The sequence below is a fragment of the Saccopteryx leptura genome, chromosome 3, assembly GCF_036850995.1.
Source record: "Saccopteryx leptura isolate mSacLep1 chromosome 3, mSacLep1_pri_phased_curated, whole genome shotgun sequence".
NCBI classification, from domain to species: domain Eukaryota; kingdom Metazoa; phylum Chordata; class Mammalia; order Chiroptera; family Emballonuridae; genus Saccopteryx; species Saccopteryx leptura.
Genome location: NC_089505.1, coordinates 64024002 through 64049713, shown reverse-complemented (window position 1 = coordinate 64049713; position 25712 = coordinate 64024002). Strand labels below are relative to the sequence as shown.

General features: G+C 48.8%; 1 protein-coding gene and 1 pseudogene across 1 annotated transcript; both read left to right on the top strand.

Moving 5' to 3' along the window:
- The first annotated feature begins 6914 nt into the window (after window positions 1–6914).
- Window positions 6915–7659, top strand: LOC136399039 (PRELI domain containing protein 3B-like; annotated as a pseudogene).
- A 13476-nt stretch (window positions 7660–21135) lies between these two features.
- NANOS2 (nanos C2HC-type zinc finger 2) lies at window positions 21136–21552 on the top strand. Its single transcript, XM_066371863.1, has one exon. The coding sequence runs from the start codon at window positions 21136–21138 to the stop codon at window positions 21550–21552; it is 417 nt and encodes a 138-aa protein (XP_066227960.1).
- Window positions 21553–25712: the final 4160 nt, after the last annotated feature.

The window sequence follows — 25712 nt, the reverse complement described above, 5'->3', positions numbered from 1 at the left end:
ATTTATTATTTTTATGGCTTATCCTAGGATTTAATACACCACTCATTTAAATTATTAAGCACCTATTACGGGTAAGGCAGTGTTCTAGGTTCAGGAGATAAAGCAATTAACAACACAGACCCAAATATCTCTGCCTCTTCTACTGGAATCTGGAAATTCTTCCTTAGCACAGAACCTGGCACATGGAACTATAATTAATTCAGGCCTGCAAGCCATCGGCCACCAGGCATGTCTGGTGCACACATAATCTTGTTTGGCCTGGACAGTGTTTGTGTGAATTTGAGGCCAGCATTTAAACCTTGTGAGACTTCTGCAAATGCAGCTTTTCAGTTTCTCTTGAGAAATCAGATCTCGGGGTGGTGACTGCCACCTGGCCGTAATTGGATGAGTGGGGCTGTCACTGCCCCTCATCCAAGGCAGAAGGCTTGTGTTATGTGCCTGGTCCCTGGAGGCATTTGAATTCGCAACCCCTGTGGTAAGTGTTTAATACTAATCTCCTTACATTTTTGGAGGTGTCAGAGATGGTGCTTGACGGGATGATGGGCCAGCAGGAGGAAAGATAGCGCTGGAGATGGAGGCAAAAAGAGACGTGTTTAGGGTCAGGTCAGATGCACTGGTTCTGATGTAACCAGGGCACCTTGTTTCTTTCCAGATCTTTGTCTCTACATTTGGAAAACAAACACCCAACAAAGCTGTACTTAGCTTCTGGAATATTCCAGAAGGATTCCACAACCGAATCACTGCCTCAGTACCTGACACACAGGAGATGCTCAGCAGATAGCGGTCACTGGAGATAAACCCTCCAGCTGAAAAATTAACATGATTCTAGAGAAACAAACCAAGAGAGGAGGGGTGGGAGGAAAAGGGAGGCAGGCTAGGACAGAACAGGAGACAGTGATGGGGATAAAGACAAGAAGGGTAGAGATGGAAAGGAGTCCTTAACTGCTTGGGGTATGTTTTTTTCATTCGTTCACTCATTTATCCGTTCATTCAACAGGCATTTACCGAGCACCTACTATGTTCTTAGGCCTAGGCCTAGGGACATGGCCTCAAACACGAGAAGTCACTGGTCTCATGTTAACAGCCTGCAAGCCATATCCCCAATGCTTAGCACATAGTAGATGTTCAAAAATGTGCCATACAGGCACCTCTGGTCCTCGCCTGTGACCCTCAAGTATTGCCCGGTATTCAGAAATATCACCAAGTCAGGCCATTTTTGAGAAAAGTAGAACCGTTTTCCACTAGGAAACTGGGAAGTCGGCAGGCATTTGGGGGAGAGGGTGGAGTTTAGTTTCTGTTCTGCTATGTGACATTGGAAACTCTCACGACCTCTCTGGCTCAAGAGATCAAAAGGAAAGGACATGAGGTCAGGATGCAGGTGAGTACTGGGGGATTCCTAATTCCCCCAAAGCCCCCAAACCTTCCCTGGTGGTAGGGGCGGGGAGATGGAGGACAGAGAATTGCAGAGGTATGGGGCCTCAATAAGAAGACAGATAAAGAAAGAAGACAGAAGAGGTTTCCAGAGGAGAAAGATGGTCCTAGACACAGAGCTGGGCTGAGAAGATGGAGAGAAGAGGGGGCCTGGTTGGGGGTATGAAGGCTCAGGGATGGTTCTGAGAAGCCATTGCATATTGGAGCAAGGTCATTAAGAGAACAGAGAAGGCAGAGGTGAACTGGCAGAAGGAAAGACAAGCACAAACAAAAAATCGAAAAAAGGTGGAAAGAGAACAGAGATGGAGAGGGGGGTTGCCAAATTTAGCAAATAAAAATAAAGTACATCCAGTGAGATTTCAGATTTTAAAAAATGAGTAATTTTCTTAAGTCTAAGTATATCTAAGTATATGCAATACTGGGGCCATACTTACATTAAAATATCTAAAATCCAGGCCCTGGCTGCTTGGCTCAGTGGTAGAGCATTGGCCCAGCATGTGGAGGTCCCGGGTTCGATTCTGGGCCTCCCCCTCTACTTTCTCTCTCTCTGTCTCTCTTCCCCTCCCACAGCCAAGGCTCCATTGGAGCAAAGTTGGCCTGAGCGCTGAGGATGGCTCCATGGCCTCTGCCTCAGGTGCTAGAATGGCCCTGGTTGCAACGGAGCAACACCCCCGATGGGCAGAGCATCGCCCCCTAGTGGGCATGCCGGGTGGAGCCCTGTTGGGCACATACAGGAGTCTCTTTGCCTCCCCACTTCTCACTTCAGAGGGAAAAAAAATCTAAAATTCAAATGTAAGTAGTTATTCTTTATTTTATCTGGCAACCCTAGGTGCAGAACAAAGATCAGAGGGACAGCAACAAAGCCAGGAGAACTAGTTAGAGGAGCCAGGCCATTCTAGTCCACTATCTGGAATCCTAAATGGGGCATGCCTTGCCCACTGCCCCTCTCTCTGTCCCTGAGCCTCCTTTCTCTGCCCTGTCTCCCCTCTCTCTGCCTCACTCTCCCTAGCTTTGTCCCTAAGGCCCTTTCTTGGAGACCCTGTATCCGTTCCCTCCACTCCCCTTCATGCCTCAGTTTTCCTCTACCCTCGGGAATCTGCCTCAGATATCAAAAGTGGTTGGTCACCCTTCTCAACCCTTCCCAAGTCACCAAGTGGAAGCTGGGACTTCAGGGGCAGGCCTGTGGGGAAAGTGAGAGACAGGGAATGCATTCAGGGACACTACATCCATTCTCAGTCAGGCTGTTGATGCTTGGGGCTGGAAAAAAGAGACATTCCGCCAGAATGCTCCATCAGCGGACAGGTCCTTGGTGATTCCAGCAAGTCAGGGGCCTCTCCAACTTCCCTCCTTCCTCCTGCTTCCAACTGCCACACCTGCTGGAGACTAGTCTCTAAAGGTTCCTCTTCAAACACAGCCACTCCAGCAATCTGGGGAGGTCTCCGTCACTGTTTCTGGCCTCCTGCCCTTGCCTCTTCTAGCGCTCTTCTCTGCCTCAGTTTACCTTTAGTATTTCTCTGGGTGTCCGTCTCACCAAAACTTCTTTCTTCCATCACTCCCCCACCACAATTTCATCCCTTTATATGCCTCAATTCTGTCTCTTTTTGTCTCTGCTAGAGGTGGGGTCTCTGTGTGTCTCTCTGAATTGCTTTCCCTGTCTCTGCCCCTCTGCATCTCTTTCTCCATGCCTGTGTACCCATTATTGCTCAGGGGCAGCAAACAGAATCCACTTGAGCCAATAAAAGGAGAAAAGGACTTAATAAGGGGCACAAAGCCCGTCAGAAGCCATAGACTCCAGGTTGAGCCTACAGGGAACTCCCAAATCCACTGCCCAGAAAAGGCCGCCCAGGAAACGCTCCCTGCTCCCTTACACGACCAGAAAGCCAGCGCAGGATCTGTGACCACACAGGATCGCTGGGATCTATGGTGGCAGGACGACGGCCAAGCGCCTGCCTGTCTTCCCACATCTCTTTAGAAATTCAAGCCTGACCTGTGCTGGCACAGTGGATAAAGCGTCAACCTGGAATTCTGAGGTCACCCGTTCGAAACTCTGGGTTTGCCTGGTTAAAGGACATATGGGAATTGATGCTTCCTGCTCCTCCCCATCCCCCGCTTCTCTCTCTCTCTCCCTCTCTCCTCTCTAAAGTGAATTTTAAAAAAGAAAAGAAATTCAAACTTCTCACAAAGGCATCTGATTGGGGGAACCTCCCCGGCCACAAGGCATCATGGGAAATGTAGTTTTAGTTTGTAGACCCTTGCAATTTGTGCAGTAAGAGCGTTAAATATTATAGATGCAAAGTGGAATAAATGTTGCGGGGGTCCATTTTCTCCCCATTATTGCATGCACTCTCATTGTCTTTCAAAAAATTTTTATTACAGTTGACATTCAATTTTTATTTTTTATTTTTTGTATTTTTCTGAAGCTGGAAACCGGGAGAGACAGACTCCCGCATGCGCCCGACCGGGATCCACCCGGCACGCCCACCAGGGGCGACGCTCTGCCCACCAGGGGGCGATGCTCTGCCCCTCCGGAGCGTCGCTCTGTCGCGACCAGGGCCACTCTAGCGCCTGGGGCAGAGGCCAAGGAGCCATCCCCAGCGCCCGGGCCATCTTTGCTCCAATGGAGCCTTGGCTGCGGGAGGGGAAGAGAGAGACAGAGAGGAAGGGGGGGGGGTGGAGAAGCAAATGGGCGCTTCTCCTATGTGCCCTGGCCGGGAATCGAACCCAGGTCCCCCGCACGCCAGGCCGATGCTCTACCGCTAAGCCAACCGGCCAGGGCTGACATTCAATTTTATACGTACAATTTTCAATTACAATTGACATTCAATATTATATTAGTTTCAGGTGTATGTACAACATAGTGGTTAGACGTTTATATAACTTAATGAAACGGTCTTCTCTTAAGTCTAGTACCCATCTGACACCATACATAATTATTATACTATTATTAACCATATTCCCTGTGCTCTACATTCATCCTTCTATGTTCATGTGTTTCTCACTTTCAGTCCTTCTCTTTGTCTGTTTTTGTTTTGTTTTGTTTTTTGCCTCTTTTTCCCTGTCCAGTTTTATTTCAGTCCTTCAGCTCTATAGCTTTATCCGGCCCTCTTTCTTCATCGCTGACTGGTCAGTGCCAAGCCCCTCAGCCTCCCTGCTTTACCCTCACCCCTATCCCCAGGTCCACCTCTAGCATGGAGGGGAGTCTCCCTCTCAGCCTTCACACTGAGGCTCAGAGCTGCAAGGAAGGGAAGGTATGGGTGTCCCTGATTCCACAGACAAGCCAGGAAGAGGACCCAGACTTTGGCATTTCTCAGCTGCTCTCCTTGCCGGCAGGAAAATTCAGCCCCTCCAGGTAGGCAACGTGAACCAAAGAGGCTGGTTAATTCCTGGCCGGAGCTGGTGTGGCCACAGGAGCTTGAGAACAGAGCCAAACCCTCATCAGTCATATGTCACTGACAACTCAATCTGCTCTCCTGGAAGCTGTGGCTACCTCAACCTCCTCCCCTCTTCACTGTTCTTCCGGTATCTAGTGACTTTAGAACTGCAGGGAAATGGAGCTCCGTCCTTCTCCGGAAGTACATGTTCATTCCAAAAATATTTACTATGTGCCCCTGATACTTTGCCAAGCAATCTTCTAGATACTAGGAAACAAAAGAGACAACAAATTTCCCTATCGTTATGAACATATGCTCTACTGAGGGAAACAGACAATTAACAAGCTAAGTAAGTAAATTATACACTACACAGATGATAATACATGTCATGAAGAAAAATGAGACAGAGAAGGGAGATAGTGCTGGAAGAGAGGGGAGCTGTAATTTTCAATACAGTGAACAGGCTTTACTGAATATGTGACATGTGAGTGAAGACCTGAAGGAAAGGTGAGAGGGAGAATGCAGATATCCCGGGAAAGAGCATTTAGGCAAGTGAAAAAAGGCCCTGGAGTCGACTGTGCCTAGAGTATATGTGGAATAGCAAGAAAGCAAGAATGGCTGGAACAAAATGAGCAAGGGGAGGATGGGAGGAAATTAGGTCAGAGGGGAGACAAAGGGGGCCATATTATTTAGGGTCTTGGAGGCCAATGTGAGGCTTTGATTTTTTACATCTAGTGAGATGGAAGCCATGGGAGGGTTTGGATCAGGGAGTCGTGAGCTGAGTCAGATTTTAACAGGATCACTCTGTTGTATGGAGGGCAGCCTGTAGGGCAGTGGTAGTCAACCTGGGCCCTACCACCCACTAGTGGGCGTTCCAGCTTTCATGGTGGGCAGTGGCGGAGCAACGCAAGTATAAATAAAAGGATAGATTTAACTATAGTAAGTTGTTTTATAAAGATTTATTCTGCCAAACAGCAAAAATCTGACATAAAGTACTTGGTAAGTAATTATTATTATATGCTTTAACTTGCTGTAACTCTGCTTTATAAATTTTATAAAGTAAAGTTACAAACCGGTAGGCGGTTAGGAAATTTTACTACTAGCAGAGATACAAAAGTGGGCGGTAGGTATAAAAAGGTTGACTACCCCTGCTGTAGGGGATGGGGGCTAAAACAGGGAGCCCAGTGAGAGGATGACTGCAGAAGTCCAGAAAGAAGGTGGTGGTGGCTGTGGAGATGGAGAGGAAAGGCTGGATACGGACAGAATTTGAAGATAGCACTGACGGCGGTTGCTGGCAGACTGGATATGGGGCGTGAAAGACAGAGTAGAATCAGGGATGACTTCCAGTCACAGAAAGCTCTTAGGGCTGGAGTTTGGTTCCAGTTGGGATTTAAAAATTAATCTGGCTAAGGCTAAGAATCAGTAACAATCAGTATCACCAGAGTTTGGTTTGGGGTTGAAGAAAGGGTTAAGATTTAGGTAAAGCCTGACCCATGGTGTCACAGTAGATAAAGATTGACCTGGAGTGCTGAGGTCTCTGGTTCAAAACCCCAGGCTTGCCCAGTCAAAGCACGTATGAGAAGGAAATACTACACGTTAATGCTTCCCACTCCTCCCTGTTCTCTCTCTCTTCTCTCTAAAATCAATAAGTAAAATCTTTTTTTTTTTAAGTCACTTAAAAAGGTAAATTTATAAAAAAAGATTCAGGTAAAGATGACAATTAGTGTTATGGTCATGGTTATATAGGGTAAGGGTAAACATTAGGCATAAAGTTAAGACACTGGTTATGGCTAGAATCACAAGGCTAGGATTATGGCTAAAATCAGGGTTGTGTTTGGACCTAGGACTGGATTAAGTTTATCTCTGGGATCAAGGTCAAGGTGAATCTCTGGTAAGGAGCAGGGTTAAGGTTTAAGATCAGAGTATACCATAATCATCAGATTTACAGTTAAGGGCCAGGGTCGTTAGGGATAGAATTAGGCCAATATTAGAATCATAGCTAAGAATAAATCATAGGTTTAGGATTAAGGACAGTGTTGGGGTTCAGGACAAAGTCAGAGTTAAGTTTGTAATAGAAATAGGGCTAGGGTTATAGCTGAGGTCAGAGTCAGGTTAGGCCAAAGGTAGAGTTAAATGAGGACTAGGGTAGGATTACCTTTAAGTGTTGACCCAGGTTTTCTCAGAAAGTGGGTTAGTGTGGCTTGGAAACAGGGTGGGGTCTGTGTGGCCTCTTTGTGCCACCGGACAACACGCAGGCCGCTGACGCCATGAAGATCTGGACTCTGGAGAACATCTTTGACCACCCATGGGAAACTGGTACAGCAGCTGCAGTGTAGAAATCCTCAAACCATATGACCCCAGGCATGGTTGGAGTTGATGTACTGGGCAGACATATAGATAGATCCCTCTGGAAAGTCGTGCAGTCATAGACTTCCCAGCACAGAAGGGGGACTGCCTTCCATTGTGAAATCTCTTATTGGTGCGGCAAGAACCAAAACATATGTGCAAGAATGAACATTCTGTAGTTGATCCTGTAGAGAAAAACAATGGAACTGAAATCCACTAATATTTCATTTATAAATATAGTTTCAGTAGATGACTTACATACAGACCACATCCTCGGGACCCAGAAAAAACTGTTTTGACTCAAGAGGTCGTAATCACTGTGAAAAGAGTCAGTCTCAGTAGTTATCTCAAAGAGCTGACGGCAGGTACAATATCTTTAGATGCTAATAAAAGCCAAGAAGCAATGGAATGAGTAATACATTGATTAAATGCTGAGATTGAAGAATTGACAGCTTCAGCAAGAAGAAGCATATGGACACCAATAACTGCAGCAGCATTTGCAGAGAAATGATGAAAATTGTTATACCACACCCAGTATCCCAGATCTCTACTGACTGACGTTATATTTTTTTGTTATTCAAAAATTACAACTATATTTTAGGTAAATATTTTTTTAAATAAGTTGAAGAAAGGCTATGTGACTGGATCAAAAGAAAAAGGTGCAGGGTTCCTAAATAAAAGGGAATATGACATCTGACATTTTTTAAAAAAGAATGTGGGTTGGGTTAGGGTTCTGATTTAGTACTAATGCAAGTTGGAGGTGGATGTAAGTCAAAGGTTTGGGAATTTTAGTGTTGGAGTGTGTATGGGAATGTACATTGGGTGTGGTATTAGGTAAGGTGGTATTAGCAGCTATAACAAATAAATGCTGACATCTCAGTGGCTTAAGACAACAGTGCAGTGTGGGTCTAAAACAGGAGACATTCATAGTTTGGTTCCACCATCACGAACACAAGGAAGAGGAAGGAGGAGAAGCCTTCCTAACTTCTTTCAGGATGGAAAGAATGGGAATTGATGAGTCCTGAATTGATGAAGAGAAAGGTTAACAGTCTTTAGCCCTTAGGTTTAGAGGGCTGAGAAGGGGACATGGCCAAAAATCCAGAGATGACAGAGAGATTGAGAAAGAGACATGAGAGACATGCAGAGACAGAAATGGACAGAGACCACAGAGAGAGAAAGAGAAAACAACAAAACACACACATACACCCAGAAGCTCCCCCCCTTACCCTTATCTGAGCCGACCTCTTCCCCTCTCTCTTTACTTAGTGAGGCAGGACGCACTCTGGGTCCTTCTGAGTGATATTTATGTGTAGTCTATTTGTTGATTTTAGGAGATGAAGTTTTGTTTTCTCTTTATTTTCTTTATCTTCTTAAGTTTTGTATATTAGAAGCAAGGGGGGCCTGACCTGTGGTGGCTCAGTGGGATAAAGCATCGACCTGGAACACTGAGGTCGCTGGTTCTAAATCTTGGGCTTGCCTGGTCAAGGCACATATGGGAGTTGATGCTTCCTGCTCCTCCCCCTTCTCTCTCTCTCTCTCACTCCTCTCTCTCTAAAAAAAAAAAATCAACAAATAAAATATTTAAAAAATAAAATAAAATAAAATAAAAATAGAAGCAAGGAGAGAAACTGCCTACCCATTCTGACCACTCCTCTTTAAACAAACAAAGCAAAGGAATCCTTTCACTCTTACTAGAGAGCCCAGAGATTAGGTGGAATTTTGAGGATGAAGGTGGCAGACAAGCGGTCTTTGCTGAGGGGTATCCTCACATCACCAGATGCCCGCGGCTCTTTCTCCCCACCAGAAGAGCTGTTTTTGGTCCCTGGAGATCTTCGTGAGAGACAGATCACTTACAGATAAAGAGGGTGGGGTGAGCAGAGGTCTCTGGGTCCGTGATTTTTACAGCTACTGCCTAACCCCCGCCCTCCCCCCAGGCCCAGAGAGTCATATGGCCGCAGCGCAGGATGTACCTCGCCAACTCCCCTTGGCAAAACCTTTCCAGGGGCAAATGAAGTCTCCAGGACCCACACCCTGCCTACAACAGTCACTACTCAAGGCTCAGGGAATTGAGGAAGCCGGGCATGGAGCTAGATCCGCAAGGACAGAAGTAGGTGCTACACCGGGTGGGAGAAGGCGTGACTAGAGTGGATGAGCACAAGAGGTGGCCTTCTATGGGCGGACTCAGGCCTGAAATTGACAGGGGACGTAGATTTGTGACTGTGATTGGAGGACTGAGGAGGGGCGTGGTCATAGCCCTGTGGGCGTGCCTAAAGAGAGGGCCTGGTTTCGTATCCCACGGGCTTCGCACAGAAGTCTGAGAGCGGATGCTGGTTCACACAAAGGTAAGAGAGAGGATGCCCAGGGGTAATCTTGTAACCAGTCCTGGAAGCGGCAGATCCGGAAAGTATCCAGGAAGCTCCTCCAGCTGCTCTCAGGAAAACACAGAATGGCAAAATAGTAACTAACACCCAATGGACACCAACACAATTAGATAGGCCGCCCTTGATAAGCACCCCCACCCCAGTCTGGGTCTTAAGCCTGGCACCTGACATGCACCATCTCCTTGATCCTCAAAAGGCCCGAAGAGATAGAAACTGATTACTCTCTCCACATACGGACAAGGAAAAAGAAGCACACAGACGCCAAGTAACTTGCCTAATTCACCCAGCTAGTAAAATGTAAGCTGGGAGTTGAAGTTATGCAGCCTCCTCCCCCAGCGCATGTGCTGATCGACTGCACCTCAAATACCCCCATGAGCCACAGGAGCAGACACAAGGTAACAAGCAACAAATACACAGATGCACACCCTGACTGGAAGATCCTCTCCCTACACCCACCTTGCCAGCTGTGGGACCCCAACCCAGTCCACCCCCCAAGACTGGGTCCTCACCTGAACCAACAGTGACAGCCCCTGCTTTGTTCAGCTGGCAGAGCTGGAGTCAACCAACTGCTGGGCCTGAGACCCCTGGTAATACCTAAGATGAACTCCAGGTGGTCCTGGACCCCCGAGATCAAGGTTAACTTGGAGGGAGTCCTGGCCTAATGACTAAGAACAAGGACTCCAGGGTGTCACTCTTGCTTTGTCACTGGCTAGCTGTGTGGTCATGGGAAAAGCAGTTATCGTCTTCAGATCTCATTTTACCATCTGTATAATGGGGGCTCATCAAGTTCCTTCCTCTTTGGATTCCTGTGAAGACGGCGCGATCTCGTTATTAAGCACTCAGAACTAAGTGCTCTCTCGCTGCTAGTCCATTATGGCTAAGTGTGAGTCTCAGTTTACCTGTCTGAGGGGTGTGCCGTAACCAAACCAGACAGCTGAACTTGAGTGTCCAGTGAACACTGTGAAATTGCACAGAAAACTATGTGTGTTCATACAGCTTTCATCTGATTCTCCATAAAAAGTTGAGAAAAGTACAAATACAGACAAAAGGATGTCTCTACAGCAAGGGATCTTGGATCACATCACTCTCGTTTATAACACGCCCCCCACCACCACCTGTGGCTTCCCACCTCAAATCCACATATCACATGTTCTGCAGTCTCCAGCCTAAACTCCAGACGACCTGGGCTCATTTCACTTGCACTCCTTACCCCCCTTCCCCACCTCGTTTTCTCTCTGCTCATCAAACACACCAAATTTTGTCCTCAGGGACATTTGACATTTTCTGGTTCTCTTCTTTTCAACTTAAAACATCCCTAACCACAGGGGTGTTCTCTAACATCTTACCTAAAATAGTAATACCCCATCTCACCCCAACCTGGAGCCTCTTTACCAAACACCCTGTTTTTAGTATCTTCGCAGCACTGACCACGATTCACTCATTCATTTCAACATATCTTCATTGAGTATTACCACATGCTGTTCTAGGCACAGACACAAAAGTGAACAAGAGATAGTCCCTACCTTCAGGGTCTCACACTCTGAACCTCGTAACTATTCATTTATTTGCTGGTCTGTTGTCTCTCCCCGTCACCTCTCAACTAAAATGTTTGCTCCCAGCCCTGGCCGGTTGGCTCAGGGGTAGAGCGTCAGCCTGGAGTGCAGGAGTCCCGGGTTCGATTCCCGGCCAGGGCACACAGGAGAAGCGCCCATCTGCTTCTCCAACCCTCCCCCTCTCCTTCCTCTCTGTCTCTCTCTTCCCCCCCCCCCCCCCGCAGCCGAGGCTCCATTGGAGCAAAGTTGGCCCAGGCGCTGGGGATGGCTCCATGGCCTCTGCCTCAGGGGCTAGAATGGCTCTGGTCGCAACAGAGCAACACCCCAGATGGGCAGAGCATCGCCCCCTGGTGGGCATGTCGGGTGGATCCCGGTCGGGCGCATGCAGGAGTTTGTCTGACTGCCTCCCCATTTCCAACTTCAGAAAAATACAAAAAAAAAAAAAAGATAAAATGTTTGCTCCCTGAGAGCAAGGAACATTTCTGTCACATGCTGATTTAATTTGGAAAACCTCATTCCACTGTGTAATATTTAAAGCCTGCACAGTGGCCCACAGCATCTTGCATTGTCTCTCACCTCCTCCCACTCTCCCTCTCAGTTTTCCCAAACCACAATGCTTCTTCAACACACCAGTCACACTCTGACCTCAGGGCCTTTGCACTGGCCAGTCCCTCTGTCTGGACACTCTTCCCCCACATACCTACAAGGCTTCCTCTCTCATCTCCTTTAAGACTTCTGAAATGTCACCTCTTGCAAGAAGCCTTCCCTGACCAATCTCTATCTCTCTACTGTCTTTATTTTTTCTTTATAGCACACAGCCCTACCTGACATATTATATTTTATTTGTCTATCTTATTTGCTATCATCTAAAATTCCACCTCCTGCCCTGGCCAGTAGGCTCAGTAGATAGAGCATTGGCCAGGCATCCGGATGTCCTGGGTTTGATTCCCCATCAAAGGCACACATAAGAAGTGACCATCTGCTTCTCTTCCCCTCCTTCTCCCCCTTCTCTCTCTCTTCTCCTCCCACAGCCAGTGGCTCAGTTGGTTTGAACATTGGCCTCAGGCACTGAGGGTAGCTTGGTTGATTCGAGCATCAGCCCCAGATGGGGGTTGTTGGGTGGATCCCAGTCAGGACGCATGCAGGAGTCTGTCTCTCTATCTCCCCTCCTCTCCCTTAATAAAATAAAATAAAATTCCAGCTCCATAAGAGTAGAGATTTTTGTGTGTTTTATCCATTACTGTATCATCAGCACCTAGAACAGTGCCAGGCACACATTAGGCATTCAGCAAGTATTTGTTGAATGAATGGGCAAATATTCTCCCATGTCTCTGTGCCCCACCATCTCCATCCCTATGCCTAGCACCTTTCAGTAATCTTTGGTGACAGAATAAAATTTAAAATACTTTTTTTTAATATTTATTGATTGATTTTTTTAGAGTGAGAGGAAGGGAAAGAGAAACAAACATCAACCTGTTCCTGTATGTTCCCTGACTGGGGACAGAACCTACAACCCTTGTGTATAGCTATAAAACCAACCGAGCTATCCGGGCAGGGCACTATGTACCTATTCTAATGACTTTATGTCTGCTGTCATCTTCAAAATAGCCCCATAATAGGAGGTCTGCAATGTTCTTTCTTTTTGTGAAAAGGAGGAAACAGAAGCCCAGAGAGGTGACATCACTTGCTCAAAGCCACACAGCAGAAAGTGGCAGTGCCAAGATTTCACTCAGAACCCCCTGGCTGCAGGGCCTGCACTGCCAACCACCATGCTAAGTATCACATTACTCTTGTTTTCTGTCTTTTGCTTCTGTCCTCCTCTCCTGGAAACTGTCTCCTTCCATCATTTCAAATGTGAGTATGACCCTTTCCTCTCTCTGGGGGCCTGAATTTGACTGCAGGCTAACTGGGTAACATCAATCACATATGTCACCTCTCTGGGCCCCAGTTTCCTGTTCTGTAAAATAGGGATATTAGAAGACAACTTGACAAAGTTGTCATGAGAGTTTCATGAGATTACACAGGCCAGTGCCCAATAAATAGAAATTGCAAGGACAATGACCATGAGCTCCTTGGTCCGTGGGGTGGGGGGCATAGTCCCTTCCCTGGTTTTCATTTCTCCTATCTTGGTCTCTGCACAAGTGTGTCCCTCAGTCCCTCTGGGAGTCCTTGTCACCTCTGTATGTTTCCTCTTTCTCAAGATTTTCCTCCTCCCGCCTGACCTGTGGTGGCGCAGTGGATAAAGCGTCGACCTGGAATGCTGAGGTCGCCGGTTTGAAACCCTGGGCTTGCCTGGTCAAGGCACATATGGGAGTTGATGCTTCCTGCTCCTCCCCCCCTTCTCTCTCTCTCTCTCCTTTCTAAAATGAATAAAAAATAATAATAAAAAAAACAAAGATTTTCCTCCTCCTGCCCCTTCCCACTCATCTCATGAACCACCAAGGTCTGTTTTCTGCCAGGCGCCAGACTGAGGGGAAAATTCAGCAGTAAACAAGACAGCTGTGGAGTCTGGTCAGCAGAGAGGGTCTGGCCCTGCTGCAGAGGTAGAAGTCTTCCTCAAGTAAACACCCCAGGCTGATGAATTTCTCATCAGTATCGTCTTTGACCTTACCTTAGTACACATCAGCAAACTCACCTTGGAAGAAAGTCCTCTGAGAAAGGATGTCCTTCAATTACTGATCCAATTAAACACCACTTGGAGGGTGGGGGGAAGAAGGGGAGCCATGGACTCAATAATAGAGCCCTAGAAAAAAACAATCAGGGAAAAGATAAATAATAAAGAAAAAACAGACTGGGAAGCAACAGAATGTAAGTCTCCAGACATTAGGTGTGATCTGTAAAAGAGTTCCGGAACCTCGGAACCCTCATCCCTCCTTAGCCATTCTTGCACATCCAGCAGATGCTACAGCTGCAGGGACCAGTACTGGGTCCCCGGGTCCCAGTTCTGCCACATGCAGGGACTCATGCCTCCCCAGCTGAAGGCCTCAGCTATGATTTTATGGAAAGCACTTAGCCCAGAGACCTCCATACTCATCTTGTTTTGGTTCCTCCCTCCAACAGCCCTGTTCTTCCACATAGCAAGCCCCAACTCTTCTGCCTTCAAGAGTATTCATGGGTGGCCTGACCAGGCAGTGGCACAGTGGATAGATTGTGGGACTGGGATGCAGAGGACCCAGGTTCGAGGCCCCGAGGTTGCCAGCTTGAGTGTGGGTTCATGTGGTTTGAGCAAGCCTTACCAGCTTGAGCCCAAGGTCGCTGGCTTGAGCACAGGATCACTCGGTCTGCTGTAGCCCCCCAGTCAAGGCACATATGAGAAAGCAATCAATGAACAACTAAGGTGCTGCAACAAAGAACTGATGTTTCTCATCTCTCTCCTACCCTATCTATCCCTCTCTCTCTGCCTCTGTCTCTGTCACAAAAAAACTTTTTTTAAAAAGAATATCCAGGGGTGCCTGACCAATGGTGGTGCAGTAAATAGAGCATCAACCTGGGACACTAAGATCCCAGATTTGAAACTCCAAGGTCGCTGGCTTCAGCACAGGCTCATCTGGCTTGAACATGGGATCATCAACATGATCCCATGGTGCTTGGCTTGAGCCCAAGGTCTCTGGCTTGGCTGGAGCACCCCCTCACCCATCAATACAATCAATGAACAACTAAAGTGCCATAATTATGCTTCCCTGTCTCTCTTTCTCTCCCCCCCCCCAAATTTCTATGGATAGGTAGCAAACAGGTCTCATTTGTTCTTCCATATGACTCATATAACTCATCCTTGCTGATTTCCTACTTCATTCTGTCCTTACACTTGGCAAGACCCTGCTTTCTGCTGACCACTTTTGCAGGCTCTTACAAGGGCCAGAGGATGTCCTGGGTCTGGGCCATATAGCCTTGGGCTCAGTTCCAGCCTCCCACTCACTGTTCATGTAACTTTAGACAAGCTTCTGGCCTCTCTCAGACTCCCATTCCCATCTGTAAAATGGGACTATTAATAGACCCTACTGCACAGAGTCTCAGGAGGTTACAAGGAAATGGCAAAGGTAGAGCCTACTTGAGCATGGTGCTAGCCCAAAGGAGGCACTCAACAAATAAGTGCCCTTAAGATTATGGCCTCAGGCCCTGGCCAGGTAGCCCAGTTGGTGAGATACGCCAAGGTTGTGGGTTCGATCCCCAGTCAAGGCACATACAAGAATCAACCAATGAATGCACAAATAAGCGGAACAACAAATTGATGTTTCTCTCTCTCTCTCTCCCTTCTTCTCTCTCTAAAATTAATGAACATGCCTAACCTGTAGCGGTGCAGTGGATGAAGTGTCAACTGGAATGCTGAGGTTGCCACTTTGAAACCCCCGGCTTGCCTGGTCAAGGCATGTATGAGAAGCAACCACTATGAGTTGATACTTCCTGTTCCTCCTCCCCCCCTAAAATCAATAAATAAAATATTTTATAAAATAAAACTAATCAATAAAATTATTTTAAAATATTGCCTCAATTGTGTCTTAATTACTATAGCTAACGCCTAGTAAGCACGTCCCATGGACCAGTCTCTGTGTTACTTTTAACCGCCATGGAGTCCATGCTTTAGGGGAGGTGCTGACATCATCCCTCTTGATATATGAGGAAACGAAGGCTAAGAGAAGTTAAGTAATAAGCCCACAAACCCGTGCAAGCAGGTGGTAGAACCAGGCTTGAAGCCGAGGCTGATTACAGAGCATGTGCCCATGCCTACCCCTTAAACTGTGGGGCATTTTGTGCTGAAGTCACCCCACTGCCCAACCCAGTGACCCCAACATTATGCCAGAGCTGTCTGACTCGCCTTTTCAAGGAGGAAAACAGAAAGAAAACCTCACAGCCAGCCAGTGTGCTTTTATTTATAGGTTTTCAGAAAGTGCTTGGTCTACACATAAATCTGGGACCTTGGCCAGGAACTGTGGCTTTAAGAGTGTGAAACTTAGATCCTTCCCATCTTGGGCCTCTGTAACATAAGAAAGTGGGGTGAGCTGGACCAGGTGATCTGGAAGGCCCTGTGTAGCTCTCTGAAGCATTCACTTATTTGTTCATCCTGTTGACAAGTGTTGACTGAGACAGTGCAGAGCAGCAGGCAAGGCTCTGGTGACTGCCGGCTGTGTGACCATATAGACATCACCTAACCAATTTGAGCATCAGTTGCTGCCTTTGCAAATCAACAGTAATAATGTACTTAACTCCGAAAAGCAATGAGGGTTCACTGGCACAAGGCGCATAAAGGGCCTTGTAGGAACAATCTCAACTCTGCCCTCGCTGACACAGTCCAGAGGGAGAGAGAGACCCATACTGTCAGTGATGACTCAAGAGTGGACAGGGCTGGGATGTAGTCACCCACAGAATTCAGCTGACTCAGCCTGAAGGTTGGAGGGCTTCCTGAAAGAGGCTACAGTATAGCTAAGCAGTGCTGAACACTGTAATCACTAAAGACAATAGGAATCACCCATGTGAAAGGTGTACCGTTAATCTTGGGCATTCAGAGCAAGGACATATAACATGGCCTGGAGAGTCAGGTTACCTCTCCTTTCATGCATCCTCCTAACGTCCCCTGCTCTGCTCTCTGCTCAGCCCTGAGCTGGGCAATGCTGGGGACACATCAATGACCGTGACATCCCTGTCCCTGAACTTCCATGCTCACTGATTACCAGCAAGGACAGACATCAAACAGGTGTTATCTGAATCATTACCACAAAACGAAATTGCAGAAAGCTGGGAAATAGCATCACAAGAAGACCTTTCCTGTGACATTCACAAATCCTTCCCTATCACCTCCCAGCAGTGAGCCTGTCCACAGAGACAATGCACTCATTCAGTAAGCATTTAGCAAGCTCTTTCTAAGACACGGCAGACAGTGTCTACCACAGGGAGCTCTCCACACTTTGTTCAGACTTTGGTCCCTAACCAGACAGAGACAGTATGAACTGACGGTGACAGCCCTGCTGTCTATCCCTAGTCAATAAACAGCAACCAGAGGAGTATTCCAAAACATATTTCTCATATGTCACTTCCTTGCTCACATACCCTTCAGTGGCTCCCTACTTCTCTGAAGGCAAGGACCAAGAGGCTGACCTTGGCCTACATCACTGGGTCTTTGTTGTGTTTTTTTTCCACTGACTTAAGAGAGAGAGAGAGAGACAGAGATGAGAGAGAGAGAGAGAGAAGCTCCATTGTCCCATCTGGTTGTGTCCTCATTGGTTGCTTCTCATAGGTGCCCTCACGGGAGATCACACCTGAAACTCTGTAGCACCAGAACGACACTTTATCCACTGAGCCACCCAGACACGGCCCATCATCACTAGTCCTTAACACCATGAGACCTGACACCCAGCTCATATAACATTTCAAAATGCCCTTTTAGTATTCTGAAATTAAACTCATAGGTAATATGGCCCACCAACACACATTTTATTTTCAAAAAATTTGACTTTAAATTTTATTTATTGACTTTAGAGAGAGAGTAAAGGGTCAGGGTCAGAGAGAGAGAGAGAGACAGGAACATGGATCTGTTCCTGTATGAGCCCTGACTGGGGACTGAATCGGCAACCTCTGTGCTTCGGAACGACGCTCTAACCAACCAAGCCATCCGGCCAGGGTATATTTTCAAAATTTTATATCATGTCCTAATTGAACTAACTGCAATGGAGAAATTTGTAATAAAATCATAATCTATTTTTGTATATAAATGCTCAAGTATAGCTATTCTAAAAAAAAATCTCACCAGGCATCACCAATACGTAGACTCACCATGAATGAGAGGAATAACTGTGTTGTTTGGACAATTACCACAATCAGCATGGCCTGGGGTGGCGCAATTTCTAGAAATAGTAAATAACTCTGGATAAAATTCCAAGCAACACCAAGAATAGGCAGGCCACCATGTACACAGTTAGCCAAATTCCAGGAAAATCAGTGCATCTTACAAAACTGCAAAAACACTCGGTGTTTATATGTGAAACACTGCTGGTTCCAGACTCAGCTCATCACAAACGGGTTTTTCCACCTACATGGGTGTCCAGTGGGACACAGGAAAGGTAAGTGGAGCCAGGGACAGAGCTTGGTCATGTGGACTGTTAATATACCTGGCATCCCCGGTCTCTGTCCACTAAAGCCAGTCACACCTCCAATCACTGTGACAAACCCAAAATGTCCCCACCACTTCCAAAACATCCCCAGAGGGAGATCCACAGTCTCATGGCAGCCAGCCCCTGCACACCAAGCTATCCTTGTCTTGGGACCCTCACTCCACTCTGGCCACCTCAGTCCCCTTGCTGTCTCATACTACAAGCCTCCATATCTCGTGTTCCTCTTTCTGGAAAATTCTTCTTTGTGCTCTTAGCCTCCAGGTCACCACCCCAGCACAGCCTCTCTCAGGGCACCCTACCTGTATGTAATCAGCTGTTCATGGTCCATTGTTTTCTCATTTGCTGGCTGTTGCCAGGATGGACTGGCTGCTCATGAAATAGGCACGAGGTTGCCATGGTCACAGCTGAGTTTCTAGTGCCCACCACAGGAGGCTCCAACGATTGCGCTAAGTGGTCAAGGTGCCCACTGGAAATCATGAGTGGAGGAAAAATTTCTTGAAGTGACATGGCCTGGAGGCAAGGCTTTTGCTTGGTCCTGAAGGTCAGGAAAGATTGTAACAGTGCAAACGGCCAAGGCAGGGCATTCTGAGTGAGACTGTGCTGTGCCAAGGTCCTCTGATGCTTCTAAGATCAATTCTCAGCCTGACCTGTGGTGGCGCAGTGAATAAAATGTCGATTTGGAACACTGAGGTCGCCAGTTCAAAAACCTGGGCTTGCCTGATGGAGGCACAAATGGGAGTTGATGCTTCCTGCTCCTCCCCCCTTCTCTCTCTCTCTCTCTCTCTCCCCCATCTCTAAAAATGAATTAAAAAAATAAAAACGAAAGAAAAAATATATATTAATTCCCAGTGTTTCTGGACCCAGGGCTAGTGCGAATCCCAACTCTCTCATTTCCCTACTGTGTGACCATGAGTACATTCCTTAACCTCTCTGAGGCTCACAGCCTTCTCTGTAAATTGGAAATAATAGTGCCCACCTCCTTGAGTGGTTATGAGGTTCAGATGATGCTTACAGATCATGTTATAAAACCCTGAATGTTGGCCCTGGCCGGTTGGCTCAGCGGTAGAGCGTCAGCCTGGCATGCGGGGGACCCGGGTTCGATTCCCAGCCAGGGCACATAGGAGAAGCACCCATTTGCTTCTCCACCCCCCCCCTCCTTCCTCTCTGTCTCTCTCTTCCCCTCCCACAGCCAAGGCTCCATTGGAGCAAAGATGGCCCAGGTGCTGGGGATGGCTCCTTGGCCTCTGCCCCAGGCGCTAGAGTGGCTCTGGTCTCGGCAGAGCGAGGCCCCGGAGGGGCAGAGCATCGCCCCCTGGTGGGCAGATCATTGCCCCCTGGTGGGCGTGCCGGGTGGATCCCGGTTGGGCGCATGCGGGAGTCTGTCTGACTGTCTCTCCCCGTTTCCAGCTTCAGAAAAATACAAACAAACAAACAAAAATAGATAAATAAAAAAAATAAAACCCTGAATGTCATGCCCTGGCCGAGTAGTTCAGCTGGTTCGAGAGTCGTCCCAATGTGCAAAGGTTGTTGGTTGTACCCCAGGTCTGGGAACATGCAGGAACCAACCAATAAATAGACAGATGGGTGGAGCAGCAGGTAGATGTTTCTCTTTCTCTAAAATCAATCAATAAATTTTGTAAATAAATAAATAAATAAACATTGAATACCATAGTATGCCCTCAGTATTTGTCCAATAAATCATTCCTAGTTCAGGACATAAGAAATTTGGTTTTAATTTAAGGAAGTCAGGGGAGCCCTGGCCAGGTGAATAAAGCATCAAGCCGGTGCACCAGAGGTTGCGGGTTTTACCCCGTGGTACATAGGAGAAGCAATCAATGAATGAGTACACAATTAAAATGGAACTAAGTGAAACGAGTTGATGATTCTTTCTCTCTCTCTCCCCCCCTACTTTTTTCTTTCTCCCTTTCTCTCAAATCAATGGAAAAATAAATTTTAAAAAAGGTATGGTGGCCCTGGCCGGTTGGCTCAGCGGTAGAGCATCGGCCTGGCGTGCGGGGGACCTGGGTTCGATTCCCGGCCAGGGCACATAGGAGAAGCGCCCATTTGCTTCTCCACCCGCCCCCTCCTTCCTCTCTGTCTCTCTCTTCCCCTCCCGCAGCCAAGGCTCCATTGGAGCAAAGATGGCCCGGGCGCTGGGGATGGCTCCTTGGCCTCTGCTCCAGGCGTTAGAGTGGCTCTGGTCGCTGCAGAGCGACGCCCCTGAGGGGCAGAGCATCGCCCCCTGGTGGGCAGAGCGTCGCCCCTGGTGGGCGTGCCGGGTGGATCCCGGTCGGGCGCATGCGGGAGTCTGTCTGACTGTCTCGCCCCGTTTCCAACTTCAGAAAAATACAAAAAAAAAAAAAAAAAGGTATGGGAGCATTTGTTTTGTAGTCCCATAAACTGGCAGGCTGTGTGTCTCTAGGCCAAAGAGTTTTCCTCTCTGAGCTCCAAACACTTATCCATAAAATAGGGTCATAACTGTCTCCCACATGACGTTATTGTGAAAGTTAAACCAGATCATGTCATAACTGGGCAGCAGTGTCCAGCTCATAGTCAGGGGTTGTTGTTATTACTAAGAATGGCTCTGGAGTATAAGAAAGGACAGGCCCACACCTTGGAATAAAGGAGGAGGGAGGTGAAGGACATTCGCTTTATTGAATGGATTGGGGAAGGCCTTTCCAGAAATCAAAGAGCAGCCTGGAGGCAGAGCAAGGACCAGACACAGGGAATGACCTCCTTCCCCATCTCCGTGGGGAATTCAAGTCAGATGGGAGTCATGGGCAGGGAGTGGGCCCTTTAAATCCTAAGCTCCACCTTTGTTTAGAAGGGTCTTTGGGGAATATAAAAGGGGGTGCAGCTCCTCTCTGCTCCAGAAAACTACCTGCTCTTCCTGCAGCTAGTCCACAGCTCTGGCCTCTCTCCAGCCACCTACCACTCCTGCCTGGGTACCATGCCACAGCCACACTTCGACATGTGGAAGGACTACTTCAACCTGAGCCAGGTGGTGTGGACACTGATCCAGAGTCGGGGGCAAAAGCCAGAGGCCCAAGGTCTTGGGGAGCCAAGCCCTGAGCCCCAGCTGGGGCAGGACCCAGGGCTGGGAGGGCTGGGGACCAATGGAGGCCAGGCCATCCTGTGCAACTTCTGTAAGCACAATGGAGAGTCTCGCCATGTCTACTCTTCACACCAGCTGAAGACACCAGAGGGTGTGGTGGTGTGTCCCATTCTGCGGCACTATGTGTGTCCCCTGTGCGGGGCCACTGGTGGCCAGGCCCACACACTCAAGTACTGCCCGCTCAATGGTGGCCATCAGTCTCTCTACCGCCGCAGTGGGCGCAATTCCGCGGGACGCAAGGTCAAGCGCTGAGGACAGTGAGGTGCCCCCCTGCACCCCTAACCCTCCTGGTTCAGTCCCTACTAAGTTCCTGGACCCTCTCCCCGCTCACCTAGCCCTTTGGAACTTCTGTTCCCCAGAACTCCAACCCTGATGGATCCTGCAACAATGGCAGCTGCTGGGAAGCCAGGCCAGCCCCGGGACCTCTCAGCCTCTGGGGTCCCATCCTGCCGGCGTCTGTGAATTCGCAGTGCAGCAGCGCTCCCGCCCCTTGGACTACACAGCCGTGAGGCTCCTTCTGGGCCACAGTTCAGGGGTCCTCAGTCCTTCTGGGGCCTGCTGGTGACACCAGCCTTGCCCTTTTGACTTCTCAGTCCCTGGGCTCCATTCCCAGTGGGATTCGTGGATCCTGGGACCAATGGGACCCCGCGGTGCTCTGCCAAGCCAGCCCTCAGATTTTGCAACTAGCGAACAAGACTGGCTTGGACTTCCGGCCCAAAAACTTCAGGATGGGACTTGCGACCAGCTGTGAGCAAGCTCCTCAGCCACCCGCAGACCCGCAGACCCGCAGACCCCGGGCTCATCAGGAACCGCCCAGATGGTTCCCTCCCTGCTCTCTGCAGCCCGTCCACAGGAGCTGGGGGCAGGAGGGGATGCATTGTTGTACACCCTGTCTCCGCAAGTTTGTCTGGGGGTGGAGAGCCTTGAGGTGAGCTGCCACCCCTCCCCAACTCCTTCTGGTTGTGTTTCCCGACATTTGTTGTTCATGCCTCTTACTGCGGCCCTGCCCCCAACCGCAAATCACCAATGGGTCCTTCCCTCAGCGAGAGGGTGCGAGGGCGTCTCTCCACCACCTCCCACCCACGCCCACCAAGTCAGGATAGTTTGTTAACAGTTTGTTTATTTTCTCCCTTTTTTTTACATCCTCCAACAGTTAAGTCAACAAAGTGCCCGTATGGGAATGGCAACTGGCTAGTTTTTATTTTAAGGGGCAAAGCAGAGCTCCAGTCAGATTTTAAGTTGTTTTTGGCCCAGGGCTGGGGCCCACGTGCTGCCCTCTGGTAAATAAAGAGTGTTTCTGGTTATCTTCCAAATTGTTACCTCTGTTTGTGTTTTCTCATCTGGCCCAAACCAGACACAAATACCCCCTCCCACCTCCCACCCCCATCCACTGGTGGGGGGAGGGGGCCACACTTACCCCAACACATGGGGAGGGGGAAGCAGAAGGGAAGTGGTTCTAGGTTCCTCTCAGGATGTGCCCCCCATATATCGTCCCTCACAGGTCACTAGCGGACTGGTCCTCCAGTCCCAGCTTCCACCTTGACCCCAGATTCCTCTTCCACATTCTTCTGGCTCTTTCCAGGGTTTCTCCCTCCCACCCTGATAAACCACAGGTTTTCTAGGACCTACTTTATGGTAATTCTTAAACTTTGGGTGCCAGACCCCTTGGAGAGGTGATGAAAAGTATGGTCCCACCCTAGGGAAATGCACATATGCACAAAACATTGCATATGATATCAGAGCTTCTTTGATTCTGTTGTTTCATAAATATTTATTGTGCACCTGCTGTGTGCCAGGCACTGTTGCAGGCCTTGGCTGCTACAGCAGCAAGCAGGGAGCTGACATTCTAGTGGGGAAGGCAGTGCACTGACAATAAATATATGATGTCAGGTGGTCAGTGTTATGAAGGAAAAGAAGACAGGTAAAGGGGTGGAGATTGTGAAGCAGAGGCTGTTACAGACACGGCCTTTGTAGAAGTGACATGTGAAGAGAATCCAAATGAAATGAGGAAGCCTGACCTGTGGTGGCACAGTGGATAAAGCATTGACTTGGAATGCTGAGGTCACTGGTTCAAAACCCTGGGCTTGCCCGGTCAAGGCACAAGCAACAAGCAATCAATGAACAATTAAAGTGAAGCAACTATGACTTGATACTTCTTGTTCTCTCCCCTCCTCTCTCTGTAAAATCAATAAATAAAATTTTAAAAAAATGAAACGAGGAAAGCAAAGAATATTCAGGGAAAGGGCAAGCCAGACAGAGGGGACAGCAAGTTCAAGGGCCCTGAGCTGGAACTGAATCCCGTGTGTTTGCAGAGTAAGCACAAGGCCAGATGAGTGAGAGCTAAGATCACAGAGGCAACTGGGGTGGGCAGAGCGCTCAGGTCTCAGACTGGACCGCCCTCACACACGCACTGGCTACAGAGAACCAAAGGCCCAGTTGGGGTCTCTATTCACAGGTCCTTTTCCATGACAGAGACCCCCAAGTTAGGTCCAATAGAAAGAAGGGACGGCCCAACCCCAGAACCGGGGTGTGCAGCTGTGCCCAGCACAGGGGTGCCCTGGAGGAAGCAGAGTGGGGGGGCGCTGCTTCGAGCAGGAAGCTGATGCCCTCTCAAATGGGGTGACAAGGGAGAGTGCAGTTCAATAAGGGGACTGAAGTGCGGCAGCAGTTACAGAAAGCCACCAGTACACTCAGTACTTGAGGGAACTGGGACATGTGGAGGGGTGTCCTTGAGATTTGGAGAAGTGGGAGAAGACGCTGCCGTAGGTCTGGGTTTTGGAGGACAGAGTGCCTGGGGACACCAGGCAAAGCATCCAGTATGCTGCCTCACACCGGGCTCTGGGGCTCAGAGGACAGGGCTAGAAACAAACACGTAGTAGACACCGGGTTTCTGGGGGTTTTCATTAATTAAACCATTTGTTTGACAGAGAATTAAGTGGCAGGGTAGCTGGCAAGACCTGAGGACACCAGAGGGGCTAAGGACGTAAAGGACCCTGACCTTGATCTCCTCCATCACCCTCACCTGCACTGCTTCATATGCCTCTGCCAAAGGCCCCCTCCCTGCATCTTCTCACGAGCTCCACCCGAGTTAGACCCAGCTCCCCACTCAGCCCAGACTCCCATGGAGCCACAGCGCCCTGGCTGCCTCCCCTGGACACACAGGGGAAGGGAGCCATCTACTTGACATCCAGGTGTCTGGTCCTGGTCCCAGTTGGGGATAAGCTGGGATCAGTTTGGATATGGTGAGTATAACGTGCTCAATGGTGTTAATGGTTGAATTTCTTTTTTTTTTTTTTTTTTTTTGTATTTTTCTGAAGTGAGAAGCAGGGAGGCAGAGAGACAGACTCTTGCATGAGCCTGACTGGGATCCACACTGCATGCCCAGTAGGGGGTGATGGTCTACCCATTAGGGGAGTTACTCCGTTGCAGCCGGAGCCATTCTAGTGCCTGAGGCAGAGGCCATGGAGTGGTCCTCAGCACCCAGGCCAACTTTGCTCCAGTGGAGCCTTGGCTGCAGGAGGGGAAGAGAGAGAGAGAAAGGAGGGGTGGAGAAGCAGATGGGCACTTCTCCTGTGTGCTCTGGCTGGGAATTGAACCTGGGACTTCCACACGCCAGGCCGACACTCTACCACTGAACCAACCAGCCAGGGCTGAACTTTTTTTTTTTTTTTGTATTTTTCTGAAGCTGGAAATGAGAGACAGTCAGACAGACTCCCGCATGCGCCCGACCGGGATCCACCCGGCACGCCCACCAGGGGGTGATGCTCTGCCCACCAGGGGACGATGCTCTGCCCCTCTGGGGGGTCGCTCTGTTGCGACCAGAGCCACTCTAGCGCCTGGGGCAGAGGCCAAAGAGCCATCCCCAGCGCCTGGGCCATCTTTGCTCCAATGGAGCCTCGCTGCGGGAGGGGAAGAGAGAGACAGAGAGGAAGGAGAGGGGGAGGGTTGGAGAAGCAGATGGGCGCTTCTCCTGTGTGCCCTGGCCGGGAATTGAACCTGGGACTTCTGCACGCCAGGCCGACGCTCTACCACTGAGCCAACTGGCCAGGGCCTCTTTTTCTTTTGAGTGAGTGAGAGAGAGTTAAGGGAAAGATGAGAAGCATCAATTCACAGTTGTGTCACTTTAGTTGTTCACTGATTCTTCTCATACATGCCTTGACAGGGGGGAGCCAGTGATCCCTTGCCCAAGCCAGTGACATTGGGCTTCAAGCCAGCAACCTTTGGGCTCAAGGCAGTGACCATAAAACCATGTTGATGAGTCCACGCTCAAGCTGGCAACCCTGCGCTCAAGCTGGTGAGCCTGCAGTCAAGCCAGTGACTTTAGGGTTTCAAACCTGGGACCTCAGGATCTCAAGTCGATGCTCCATCGAGTGCACCACCATCCATCAGGCAAGGGTTGAATATTGTCTTCC